The sequence below is a fragment of the Chaetodon trifascialis genome, chromosome 19, assembly GCF_039877785.1.
Source record: "Chaetodon trifascialis isolate fChaTrf1 chromosome 19, fChaTrf1.hap1, whole genome shotgun sequence".
NCBI lineage: Eukaryota > Metazoa > Chordata > Actinopteri > Chaetodontiformes > Chaetodontidae > Chaetodon > Chaetodon trifascialis.
The window spans coordinates 15,632,732-15,645,956 of NC_092074.1; the positions used below are offsets into that span (position 1 = coordinate 15,632,732).

Here is a 13,225-nt window from a genome sequence, read left to right on the forward strand (position 1 = left end):
GATCAATACATTTTCTCTCAGAAGATAAAAACAACGTTAAAGTTCCCATAAATGCTGCAGTCTGAAGATTTCTTAAAAGGTTCACAGAGAATCTTCCAGGTTCATCGGGGGATCTGCTGTCAGCTGGCCCGTAAGACAAACTTACTGACACACAGAATCACACTTGAATTTACAGGATAAACTGGAATAGTATTTTTATGATGACAGGCTTGACCTCTCGCAGAGGGGGAAAGTGGCCTATTGGCTGTTTGAAAGGCCAGAAGGGCAGAGGGAGAGTGTCAGCTTGGCCAGGGTCTGTGTTAATATTTGGCGCCTCGGCCTGGGGGAAATTTCAGACATGCCAGTGAGCCCTATCTCTGACTCTGTTCCCCCTTTCCCTTTGTTTCGCAACAGCCGAGGAAAAGTACCCAGCCCAGTTGTATCAGAGCGTTGCAGTGCGTCTGCTCCCATTTAATGCAGCAAACATTGTGCAAGAGGACTTCCAGGAACTTGAGAAGAACATGGAGTTGTTTTGCTGCTCCCTCCAGACTGACATGAGAAAGAGATTTATCTTGTGGAGGGAGTGCGAGGTTAAATTTGTTCATGCACAAGCGCTCAGACACACACTGTTTTGGAAAACAGTTGGCAAGTTAACTTGTGAATTAACATCACATGTACGGAGAGCTGTAACTTTTTCCTCGCTGGGCTGGAAATTCCTTTCGTGGCGATATGAGCTGTTAACAGCAGCCCTGTGCTTCCACAGCACTCGTGAAATTGATGCACATGTCATACTTTCATATTTTTATAGCGGTAAAATGAGCTAAGACAAGGAGACAGAAAGGGTGTGGAGCCTCACCAAGCTTTATTTACATGCGCACCATTTCTTATACAAACTAGATTACAATTCAAAATGGAATACACAGGAAAAATACCCACTAACATCAAGTCGAGAAGAAGCGAGATTAATAAAGGGCAAAGTTCAAAGGGCAAAGTTCAGAGGGCGTATGGAGGGGAGCTGGCCTGGGCCTCTAAACAAGGATGGAAAAGGTTCCAGAGACGATAATGAAAAGGAAATGTCCAAGAGGTGATTAAGGTATCTAGTGGTATGTGTCGTCTATTTTTTTTAAAATTTCTTTTTATTTTTTTTTTTGCTTCTCTTAGCTTTAAATCTGCACGTGTTGTGCTGCAGGTGTGTGTGTGTGTGTGTGTGTGTGTGTGTCGGGCACAAGAAGAGATCATCTGTGCCTGAATGAAGCAGTAGCACTGAGTGGTTGTGTGGAACGCCTGCTCCACTATGACTAAGTGTAAACTATCTCCCCGAACAGCCAACACATTTTACACTGAATATACAAAATGTAAGGAACACCTCCCTGCGATTGACATTTGCAGTTTATCAAGGATCAATAACCCCTCTCTCAGTAGAATGGATTACATGGCTCCCTGGAGTCACCTTGTCAGTCTTCTTCACAGGAGGAGTAAAGCGCTCCTAAAATTCAGTACAGTCAGAGTGGATGAATTTAAATGCTTAGCAGTTCAGGTGATGGCTCAGGATTCCTGCTGCCAAAAGACGTGTGATAATGCTCTGGAAATTTTTAGCTGTGACACGGTGAAGGAAATTCCAGCTCACTGTTGGATGACGCTTTAACCGCGTCAATGTTACAACCAAACGCTCGCTGAGAGCACCAGGACGTGAGCCTACTGTGCTCCACGTGGAATAAAACAAGTGTGAAGCTGAGGAACGTCCGTTGAGGAGGATCTCCCTGTGTCTGAGTCCATGTACACACAATAAGAAACCCATGAATACGGGAGGATGGTGCACGTGCTGCACTGTGAGCCCTGATTTTGAAAATAGAAAGTGTGTGTTCGAGTGCTAAAGACACAGGTTTCCTCTCTTTGTTACAATTTCTGTCGCAGGACGGCACCATTGGAAGGGTTGAGGTGGGGGTAGGGTTGGGGGGGGGGGTACAGCTAGGTCATGCACTAAACCTCTGATAGCACAGTAGATCATTCTAGCCAACCATGCACACACACTCCTCCGCCTTGGCCTCAAAGTGATATACACACATCTGTACACTATTATACACAGCGGGGCATACACTTCCATACACAGAGAAGGGATACCAGGGTCTCCAGATGCTACAACAATGGTGCTTTCCACCATTTAAAAAAAATCTGGTTCAACAATTAAATCGCTGGTAACAGTGTTCCCTCCTTCCCGGCGTGTAACATTGTTCATTATTTCTTCAACTTTACCTTCAGAGGTATCACAAAATCCAAGGGTCAAGTACTACATGAGTATATAAGGACATACAGCGAGTATATATGCATTTCACACAATTCATAATGCATAAATACATGCATACAGTCGGCTGTGCTGTATGCACCATGAGGGATAGTGAGGGATTTACACGTCCTTGTGAGATTAAATCAACAGAAATAAACTCCACAGATAAACAAATACACACATACATTAGTATGTACTCAAGAGATACAGGAAGTCACCTGCAGGAGCACCAGGCGTGTCCATGAGGGGATGTGTGTATGTGTGTCACGAGTCCGACACGAGGAAAAAAAAAAAAAGCTATGACGGCAAAACCAAAAATAACAGAAGACCGCGTGAAGTCTTAATCCTGACCTTTCCTGCCTCCTCTTCATCTTGGCGGCCAAAAGTTCACAGGTTACAAGTTCACAAACACAAAGCATTACTGTTTTTATCAAGAAATGTTAAAATACCATTAGAATGTGACTTGATGTTACTTAAACGGGAAGCCTCCCTTTTCCCCCCTGAGTGATTCCATATATGCATAACAAGCCCCACAAGCTCATGACAAGAAAACAGCAGAGCTTAACACAGATCCCTGGTATTATTTTTTTTCTATCTACTGTACGTGTGTGTAATATATATATATATGTGTGTGTGTGTGTGCGCTGTGATTTGGCTGCCAGCATATCCTACTGTTTGTTTCAAGTAATTTGGCAATATACAGAGATAGCTTATTGTTTTACTCGAGAAACAAATGGCTTCTAGAGGAATGAGCCTAAAACCCTGCTCCCCGCGCCCCCCCGGCATCTACAGGTTCAACTCGCCGTGCTACACGTGGCTGCAGCTTTGGGCTTCTGCAGGTCGTGGGTAAAAACAGAAACAAAACAAACACACAAAAATGCACGGCTCGCTCTCGGGGTGGGATTCAACACTGTTTACATAGCACCTGTTATGGTGTGGAAATGTTCACAACCCTAGGACACAGGTATTCATTTTGGCTACATCATATGCAGTGATAAACGACTTCAACAGAACTCACCAGAAGTCTAAGAAAAGACAGTCAGGGATCCTTCCCTGTGCTTCTTGAACTTTCCACTGCCCTGCACTGTACAAAAATCCACGACAGAGATTCTCTTCCTCTTGTCTTTTTTAATTTTTTACAGTTAGATATATGCAAAAGATAAGGAATATTTTGTAATAGTCAGCTAATTGTAATGAAACCCTCAGTATGCGGCATTTAATTTAATTCAAGCAATTCAAAAGAACAAAACTGGAAGTGCATGGCATTAAGATGACAGGTCTGAGTTTTGCAAACTGGGGCAAAGTGTAGGTTTGTCTGTCTGTGTGTTTGCATGTACTGTATGCGTGGCCGCTCAGTGAGAAAGATACTCCATTTCCATGTTTTCATTTCATCAATACACCGACTCTTTTTGTACAGACATGTATGATGCAGAAACAATTATGATAAAACAGAAAATCCCAAAAACAAACACTGAACATTTAAAATCACCAAGTGAGAACAGAGGGATTTTTTTTTTTCCAACATAACACATCCCAGGAAACCACTGGATCAGATTTACACCACATCACTTCTTGATTTTTTCACTTTACACGTTTGTCTTTTTTTGTTGTCTTCAACGGGAACGACTGCACCGTGCGCTCCTTCACTCTTTGCTTGATATTTAGTCCTTGTATTCCACCTGAAACTTCCTCTGATAAAACAGTCTCTCTTTGATATCAACAGACTGGGCGTCAAAGGAAAATTGCATAATTCTAAGATTTGTGAGTTTGACATAGCTTTGTTTTTGTTGTCGTCGTTTCACAGGAGGCTTTGAGGGCTGATGTGCAGCATCTCTAGAGTCTGTTGGATCGTTCATGTCTCAGCAGTGTGGGAGCGAAGGTAAAGCTCTTGAGAGGAAGTCTTCTTCTGTAAACACAGGGTTTGGGTTTTACGTTGTGCTGATGGCAGGTTTGGCAAAAAGGATGTTGTGTGTCTGATCTTCTTTTGCACTACACAGTTCAGACCTGGAGAGATAAAGGACAAGATGATTATGTCTTAATCTATATTGCACTTAAACGCAAGAAAAGTCTTAAAGTCAAACATTTCTGCAAGGGATGTGCCACTTTACATTGGTTATTGGCCAAATGTCACCAATCCACAGTCCAAAATGTTTTGTTCTGCTCTGTCCATTTGCAGTAGAAGGTATATGCACTCGAAGCTGCCGCACTGGTGCTTCTGCATGTGCTTCACAATAAATGCATGTTAATGTGAAGGCAGCAGTCGGCCTTTACTGTCATAGTGTTGACAGTAAGCTAATGTTTCCAAAGATTTACTCCTAAACCGCTGATAAACACTTTCTTTTACCGTTTTGTCAGGACGTCATTTTGAAACTTCGTATGGATGTAACACATTATATTACATGTTTAGCAAATATTTATGAGTGTGAAACGAGAGCCGATGTAACGTTTTATTGAAAGTGAACTTGTAGCTACTGGAGTTAGAAAAGATTACTGTAGAAGCTATGTTGTTTAGCAGGTTGGTTTTGGTTGATAAAAACATTGAAGCAACACACAGTTGAAGTGGTTTAGAGAACAGATGCAGAAGCATGTAATTACATTGAGGGAACCTTTTCCACGTGGATTCACAGAAGTACAGAATCGACTTATGGTTTTTTTCAGGTCTGTATCAGTTTACACCAGTAATTCTACAGCACAGAAAATCTTTGAAACAATATGGATCAATTTTCACAAGGCTAGAAAACATGAATGGTATGGCTACACTTACTGTGAAGTTATTGATTACACTCTCATGTTAGCTTTCACATATCTTAATCAGTCCTACGCTACACTTTTACAGATTCATTCATTCATTCATTCATCTTCTATACCCGACTGTCCCTTTCGGGGTTGCGGGGGGGCTGGAGCCTATCCCAGCTGTCGGTGGGTGAGAGGCGGGGTACACCCTAGACTGGACCGGTTGCCAGTCGATTGCAGGGCAATATACAAGACCTAACCTAATGAGCTTGTTTTTGGTCTGTGGGAGGAAGCTGGAGAACCCGCGCATGCGCGGGAAGAACATGCAAACTTCACACAGAAAAGCCCCGCCTGACCCGGGGATCGAACCGTTGACCTTCTTGCTGTGAGCCACACGCACTACCTGCTGCTCCACTGTGCCGCCCCACTTTTACAGATTTTACATTTTATGAAAAAGGAGCACTAGTATTGGATCTGTACTCGGTACTGGCTGTACCTGGAGTTTAGGTGTTGGAATCAATCAGTGTTGTGACAGAAAAAGTTGGATCAGTGCATCCCTAACTCCTAAATCTACATATGCCCACCATTGCTTAAACGGTGCATTATGTACACCCACGCACGCAAAAGTCAAACATACACACCTGCTCTGCTCCTTCCTGGCCTGACCCTCTCAGCCGGGTACCCAGCTCTGAGAGGTCTGCTTGGTGTTCGTGAAGTTGCCGACTCCGTTCATGTTGGCCAAAGAGTCAAAGTTAAAGTCCAGGCCATCTGCGTCCATTAGCTCATTCCTGATGATGGAGTCCATATCACACTCCAAGCTGCTGTTGAACATGTCCAGGTCCAGATCTGTGGGGAAACGGTCCTGGCAGATCCCTCCACTGCTGCTTACGGTTCCATTTAGAAAGATCGAGGTATCGATCTGCATGGAAGAGGAACCATTTCCTCCCAAGGGTGAGAGCAGGAGCTGCTGCTTAGCATTTGCTAGAGCGTTAGCCTCGTTGGCTAGGTTCAGGCCTCCGTTTAAAGATCTCAGGGAGCTCTGGTTGTGGTTGTTACTTTGCAGCATCTCCCCTTGGCTACCCTGAAGGCCTCCTGTGGTCCCAAAGGTCATAACGGGATCATTACGGAGCATGAGGCCACGCCGAGAGTTCTGGGAAATGACGGCGGCGGCGCTGGCCTGTGACATCAGTGGGTCAGACTGGGTCATCATGACATCGCTGTGGCTGTGGCTGTCAGAGTTGAGCAGGTCTTGTAGTGTCTGACTGCCAAAGCGAGACAGGCTGATGCTGGAGAAGGAAGTCTGCTTGTTCTCCTGGATGGTCTGCATGGGGGACGGACGCAGAGAGGAGCCCGCTGTGTGGGGGCCAAAGATGGAGTTACTGTAGCCATTAACTCCACCGTTAGAAGAAGAGTTGGAGGAGGGAGAGGTGGTGGAGGAAGGTGAGCCAAGCCCATTGGGTTTGGACCCAAAATTGAACCCTGAGGAACCATTTGGAGTGGCCTGTCCTGTAACTGTTGGCACCAGGTCATCCAGCAACTCATCCATCAGGTCATCTGTGAGTCCATCATTCAGGTTCATTGTACCCGCCAAGTCTGCCAGGCGGGGCAGCTCAGTTGGGACAGGCTTGCCATTGGTTGCGGCGTTGCCAGGAGACAGAGCTCTGCCAGGGCTGGAGTAGAGCATAGGCGAGAGAGGCGGTTCGTCATCGGGCACCTCGTCTAGCTCAGGGTTGGCCAGAATGGGTGAGAGGCGACCGCTCAGTGTGCTGGCATTGGAATTAGTGCGTGAGCGGAAGTCTGTCCAGGCGTCCAGCTCCTCGCTGCTGCGTGACGTTGGGCTTCCAGGCCACTTGGAAAGACCTGAAGGGCTGTCTCCACCGCCTTCGCCGGCAGCAGCTGCTGCAGCCTGCAGGGCAGCCTTCTTCTTGGCAGCTCGGCCACGGGCAGACTTGGTGTACTTGTTGCTATTGTCCATGGAGACTGCACGGCGGCGAGGAGCCTTTCCACCCTTTCCTCCCTCTGGGTTGATCATCCACCAGGAACTTTTCCCTGTTCCCTCATTCTGGACGCGGATGAAACGGCTGTGGAGGGAAAGGTTGTGCCGGATGGAGTTCTGTAACACAAAGGAGAGAAAGACTATGCTGAGTGATGTGTGTAAAATCCTTTTGAAACAATTACCCAAACAATGACAGTCATCAATATTGATTTGTTTCCTTTCTTTCTTTTTACCGATACAACATTCAATGAATACCTCTCATTAAGTGCAACACTGATCCATAAACCACCCACTACTACTGATTCTGCAGCGATGTAAACACTCTTGGTGACTAGACACACAAACAAAGGAAAAATCCTGTAGTTTCAATTGTTCATTCACTAAATATAGACAAAAAGACATTAACGTGCAGCAGCACTTAGCGCTGATGTCTGCATTGTTCCCACTGTAGCTTTTGTGTTGTGGGTATAAAAGAGAAAAGCGAGACAGTGGTCTATAATCAAGCGTCTCCTCGATTATGAATGACACATACAAAGAGCCCCTGTGTTGCTTAAGGGGCGCATTCTGTATCAGATCATGTGTGTTTGTGCATGCATGAGTGCAAGTCCTGGCTGGTGTATATTGATCAGCTCTGAGCTCCTTCCTTGTATGAGCCCCAGAGGCTCATTGTGGGAGAACTGGTGCACATGACAGCCCCTGGTAATGATCAAGGGTTTTATTCACAACGCAGAGATGTATGTGCACAATAAAGGCTCGGACTGCAATAACCCTGTTGAATAACTTGTTGCCTCGCTGCTGTCTTTGTTTACCATATACATTTATCAGACAGACACTGATGGTGTGGTGGTTGTCTGTTTTTAGCCTTCCTGGTGACACAGCTCTGTCGGCCGGTCCACCACTCAACATCTATTGAATGAATTTCCTGGAAATTTTGTACAGACGTTAATAGTTCCCAGAGGATAAACCCACAGACTTGATGATTACTGACTTTTACTGTGGTGCCCCCATCGGGCCAAAAGTTCAAATAGTCCAATACTTTGGTTTTTGACTTAATGACACTCCAGTTAGCCTCAGTCGTACTTTGTTTAGAGCTAATGTTGCTATTGTGGGAAAGCAAATGTGAGCACGCTAACATGCTAAACTAATTTGTGAACATGCTAATATCTGCTAAACAGCATCGTAATATAGTTATAATGGACAAAGAGATTTCGAAAAGCCAACTTCCCATGTGCATGTGAATATGCTTACATTTTTAATAGGTGGCTCTAACTTATATAATCTTTTTTACATTTCAGTCTGACTGATAATTGAAGTACTAATCCTGAGGGAGAACAGTTACTGTCAGAGAACAAGGAGGCATTGAGGGCAGGATCTGATGGAATCATTAGTGAACCAACAGGGATTTCAGATTGATGTGGCAAAGATGGGTTATATTTAAAGTACAAGAAAGGAGACAAAGGGTCAGAAAACCACATTAGTATTTCATGAAACTATAGTACCATTATAACAAATCGCCTTTAAGCCTTTATAAAACTGTATTTTAGGAAGTTATTCCAGTCCAGGTAATTTGTATATATAGTGTTGACCTTTTTGACTTGACTTTTGTCTTATTGCACTTCTTTTTTCCCCCCCTTTTGTGCCCCAGAACCTACTTAAGGCCTTGCTGAATTCATTATTTTGCCTCAGTCTCCTTCTCTTTCCATGCCCCCTTCCTCTTCCGCAGTTTCTGTTGTTTCACAAACACATAGCTCTTATGGGCCTTGAGGGACTCTGGGGCTATGCTATATCCTCCCATATAAACAACCCAACCGCCATCCACAACATGCACACATTTTTCCCTCTCTGTTTTCCTCCTGTGTATATTTTTACTCCCTAAAACAGAACAGATTTCTGGGTTCCAAACGATGAGGGCCAAAATTTTCGAGTTTTTGTGGGAATAACAATATTGTTTTCCATGAAGCAGCCCCGTCTGTCCTGGGCAACAGTTTACAGACAATTTGGTCCGGATTGTTTTTCTGGTCAAAGGCAGTTCAGGCAGAGAGGAGAAAGAGCAGGCTTTAGTTACTGTTCTGACTGCTACGTTGGCAGTGTAAGAAAGCTTAGTCTCTGGGGCCAAACTGAACCTATGACCCTATGTGAGCGGGTGTCTGCTTGAGCACAAATGTGTGTGTTTGTGGTAGTTATATGGAAATGCCCCGTTTTGCATTTGAAGGCTCTTGTGTTTGGCAATTGTAAATGCAAATGTAGTTTTCTACAGGGCTGTGTGCCTTTTGTGACCACCGCGTTAGAGAATCCATAAAACGGTGCATTTAATCATGAATGGCGTGTGTATGTGAATGCACGTTTCCCCTGTGCGTGTGTGTGCGTGCACGTGTGCGTGTGTTCTGTGAAATGAGGTAAGATGAGAAGAGATACCAGTGAGACCAGTGTTTATCCTCTGCCAGCATCTCTCGAGGCATGACGTAATGCTGCTTTATTATAGAGCATTTTACAGACACACAACACACAACACACACACACACACACACACACACACACACACAAACACGCACACAATAACACAGAAGCTAAATGTTTCCAGCTGCTAGCGAGATGTAAATAATGGCAGAAAGCAGACTTTGTAAAGGAAAACGGGAACTTTTGGAGGGATGAATGAAAGCAGAATGAATGGAATGTGAGTTTCCTTCTCCCGCTGCTGTAAACATTTACCTGCCAGCACCTGACACTTCATCAATCCTTCTCCCTCGCTTCATCCTACACCACCTTTATCCCTGCACCTCCCCACCCCCTCCTCCGAACGAAGCCGCTTGTTTAATGTTTCTCTTTTCCGTGCCGCTGCTCGTATCCTTCAAATGTCAGGTGAGATCTTTCTAACTCGGTGTGATGGAGCAGCAATAAAAGGAAATGGGACATCTGCAACCAAAGCACGGACAGTGATAAAAAGAAGAAGAAAAAAAAGAAGGTGCCAAGTGAAAATGTGTGAGTGATGGTGAGAAAGAGAGGGAGAGGATGGTGATTGCAGGGTGAAAGAAAGAAAAATGTTCCTGCTATGTATCAGCATTACGTGTGATGTATGCGTGCAGTGCATAGTAGCACAGTATATATGTTTCATTCACTTCCATTTTATCAGGATGGAGTCTCACTTGTGAAGATCTTGAACTATCAGCACACACTTGTGGTGCTGCGAGTGGAAAATGTGTTGTTTTATGATTTTAGCAGGCTGACCTTTTAACCATTTGTGTCTGGATATTTTCTTTGCTTCGGATTTCATGTAGACATTCAGTCTCTCCTGCAGACCACAACATCTCATTTCTGGCTGCCAGGATTGTTACTGCGTTTAATGACACAATCAATCATATTATTTAACTTCCCAGGAGTTCATTAAAAGGCTCTTAAATCACACCTGAGTTTGGTAGCAGCCTTCATACTTCGCTAAACATTACTGAACTCTGGGGGAAAACGGCCTCAGATGTGGAAAAACGAGTCTCTGTGTGTACAGAATATTAAGAAAATCTTCATAATACACACAGGGGAGTCCCTTCTTTTGTGCTAAATCCCAACTCCTGTATCTTAAATTTACAATCCATCATTAACCCGTCTCCTCCTCTACAGCTCATCTCCCCTTCATGGCTGAAACAGACGCAGGAGCCGAAATCAATACGGCATTACGGCTCCTTCTTGGAATCCTCTGCTCTATTTAATTCACCCTAGTGCTTTTATTTCAATACCCGTCCCTTTAATGCAGCGCTTCAAGTGTGATTGAATAAGCATGACCATTTTATGTCTTGTTATTTGCAGGATGTATGCACTTTATAGGTCTGTGTGTGTGTGTGTGTACACGGCACATTGCTGTGTTCGCGGGATACTGTATGCTCACTACTGTACAGCTCCTCTGGGGTATTCCCAAAGTCCATTAATAAAAACAGCTCACTGAGACAGCAGCTCTGATTCATAACTCCTACTATGCAGCCACAAGAGCTAAATAACACACATACACACACGCATACGCTAACACAGCTCGCAGCAACAACCTTCCAAGGGATAATGATGCTGTTGAAACTGCTGGCTAATGTTAGGGAGTTTTCAGATTTGTCTTTCTAATCTTTCCCACCGTTCTTCTGTTGTGTACCCTCCTCCTCCTCCTCCTCCTCCTCCTCGTGCTGTCTAATTTGAGCGTTCATCTCGGAGATCTGAATTAACACGCTGGTCTCACAAGGGCTGACAAGCAGGTTCGTGAGCAAACTTTGCTTTCATTCCTGGCATTTTTTCCTCAAATGGCTTTACTTTGAAGGAATAGTTTGGCATTTGGGAAATATGCACATTCTCTTTCTGCGTGAAAAGTGAAATGAGAAGACTGATACCACATTTCCTTTTTATATATAAAGCAACAGTCACCAGCCAGATAGGTTAGCGTAGCATAAAGACTGGAAACGGGGGATGCCTTGCAACCTCACGATAACAGATTTTAGTAAGTCACTAAGCCGGACCATGAAATATTTTTGTAAGACCTGAAACATTTGGGTTATATTAATGAGCCTTTGACGTGCTGTAAGGTGGATTTTATTAGGGTTAGTCCCAGTGTCCTGTTTTTGTGCTACGCTAAGCTAACTCGCTACTAGCTGTAGGTGTATATTTACTATGCAGACATGAAGAGTGACATCGATCATCTCATCTAGCTCTCAGGAAGAAAGCAAATTTTCCAAAATGTCACACTATTCCTACAATAGATCGCCATAAAAACCTGCTTTGGGGCCACTCAAATTAACTATTGATACCTGGTAGCTAGCTGACTGTAGTTTTAAAATCATGAGTAACATTTATTGTTTGATATGATTCTTATACTTTGTTCATCATGACAGATTAATACAAATTTAGTTGTGCTCTCGTGTACACTTTATTGTTTACTTATCAAGTTATTTTCTGAATCTCACTGTTTTCTGTGATTGGTCTAGTGTTCTAAACTCCACCTCAGCCGGTCTGGAAAACGCCAGGTCAACACAGTCAACTGCTCATGAGACCGGTTATCCAGGTTCAACAGTGTAACATTTTTTGAAGCAAACAAACTCAAAGATAGCCTGACAAAGCTGAACTTGCTTCATGAGACAGGCCCCAGCTGTGTGTGTGTGTGTGTGTGTGTGTGTGTGTGTGTGTGTGTGTGTGCGTGCGTGCGTGCGTGCGTGCGTGCGTGCGTGCGCACCAGCTGCAGCCAGAGCTCAGGAACACAGAGGCCTTTTTGTCCGTCAGCAACATGTGGGAACAATTAATCACTGTCAGCAACCACGCTAGGAATCTCTCTCTCCTTTCTCTCATTATTCTGATTTTTGAAGGTGCGTAGGTGCATTTATGTAAATCTGAACGTAGACGGCGTGTGTGTACATTGAGAATATCAAAGTGGCATTTTTAAGGAGGCGTTTAATTCTACTGTGAGGAAATTAGCCTCATTTCTGACCCTATATGCATGGTGTGAATGTATAGAAATTAATGCTGTACCTCAGGTTACTCAGACAGCAGGTTTCTCTGATTGGTTCAGATCATTCTAAGAGTGCTTTGTAATTGGTTGTAGCTGTCCTGGCTTCGGCAGCGGTGATTGGTGGAGTGGAATTGCTTTGCGTAGCCAGGCAGTACAGAAAAGGGAGGGTCTGCATGGTATTGCAAGTGTATTTCATCACCCAGCTACAGCACATATCTGAACTCAAATGTATGAACTGGGTCAGTTCCACTTTGCCTGGTTCCTGTACCCTGTGCGTTCCTGAGAGAAGCATTTTACTGGTCAGCCCAACCCTGATGCAACCTCCCCTGCCTTTAGCTGTAAGGAAAGGCAGAGAAACACACACACACACACACACACACACACACACACACACACACAGCTCATCACACACTGGGAAGGAAGGCGGTGGGTCAGGGGGTTACAGTGTCTTGGAGCCTTGGAGACAGCACTGTGTCAAAGGTCAAAGTGCTTTGAGGTTGAAGCGCTCGCCTCATACATGTCAGCCCCGCCCTCTCGACCCCGCCGCCATTGCTGTGATTGGACCAATTCTGTGACCCGAGCCCTCACAGCTCTGGTGTACTTACCCACCCATTGACACAGTGTGTGTGTGTGTGTGTGTGTGTGTGTGTGTGTGTGTGTGTGTGTGTGTGTGTGTGTGTGTGTGTGTGTGTGTGTGTGTGTGTGTGTGTGTGTGTGTGTGTGTGTGTGTGTGTGTGTGAGTCCCAGCCAAACATAACCACAC

The 13,225-nt window shown here is 44.6% G+C and overlaps 1 protein-coding gene across 2 annotated transcripts in view; it reads right to left on the minus strand.

Moving 5' to 3' along the window:
* Positions 1–819: 819 nt before the first annotated feature.
* foxo3b (forkhead box O3b) overlaps positions 820–13,225 on the minus strand; it is a 46,487-nt gene continuing 34,081 nt past the window's right edge. For both annotated transcript variants that reach the window (XM_070988006.1, XM_070988007.1), the window contains exons 3-4: positions 5,638–7,109; positions 820–4,267 (exon numbers count right to left, since the gene is read on the minus strand). In XM_070988006.1, the coding sequence (XP_070844107.1) occupies positions 5,667–7,109 (1,443 nt within the window). In that variant the 3' untranslated portion in view covers positions 820–4,267; positions 5,638–5,666. The remainder of the gene's footprint in view (positions 4,268–5,637; positions 7,110–13,225) is intronic.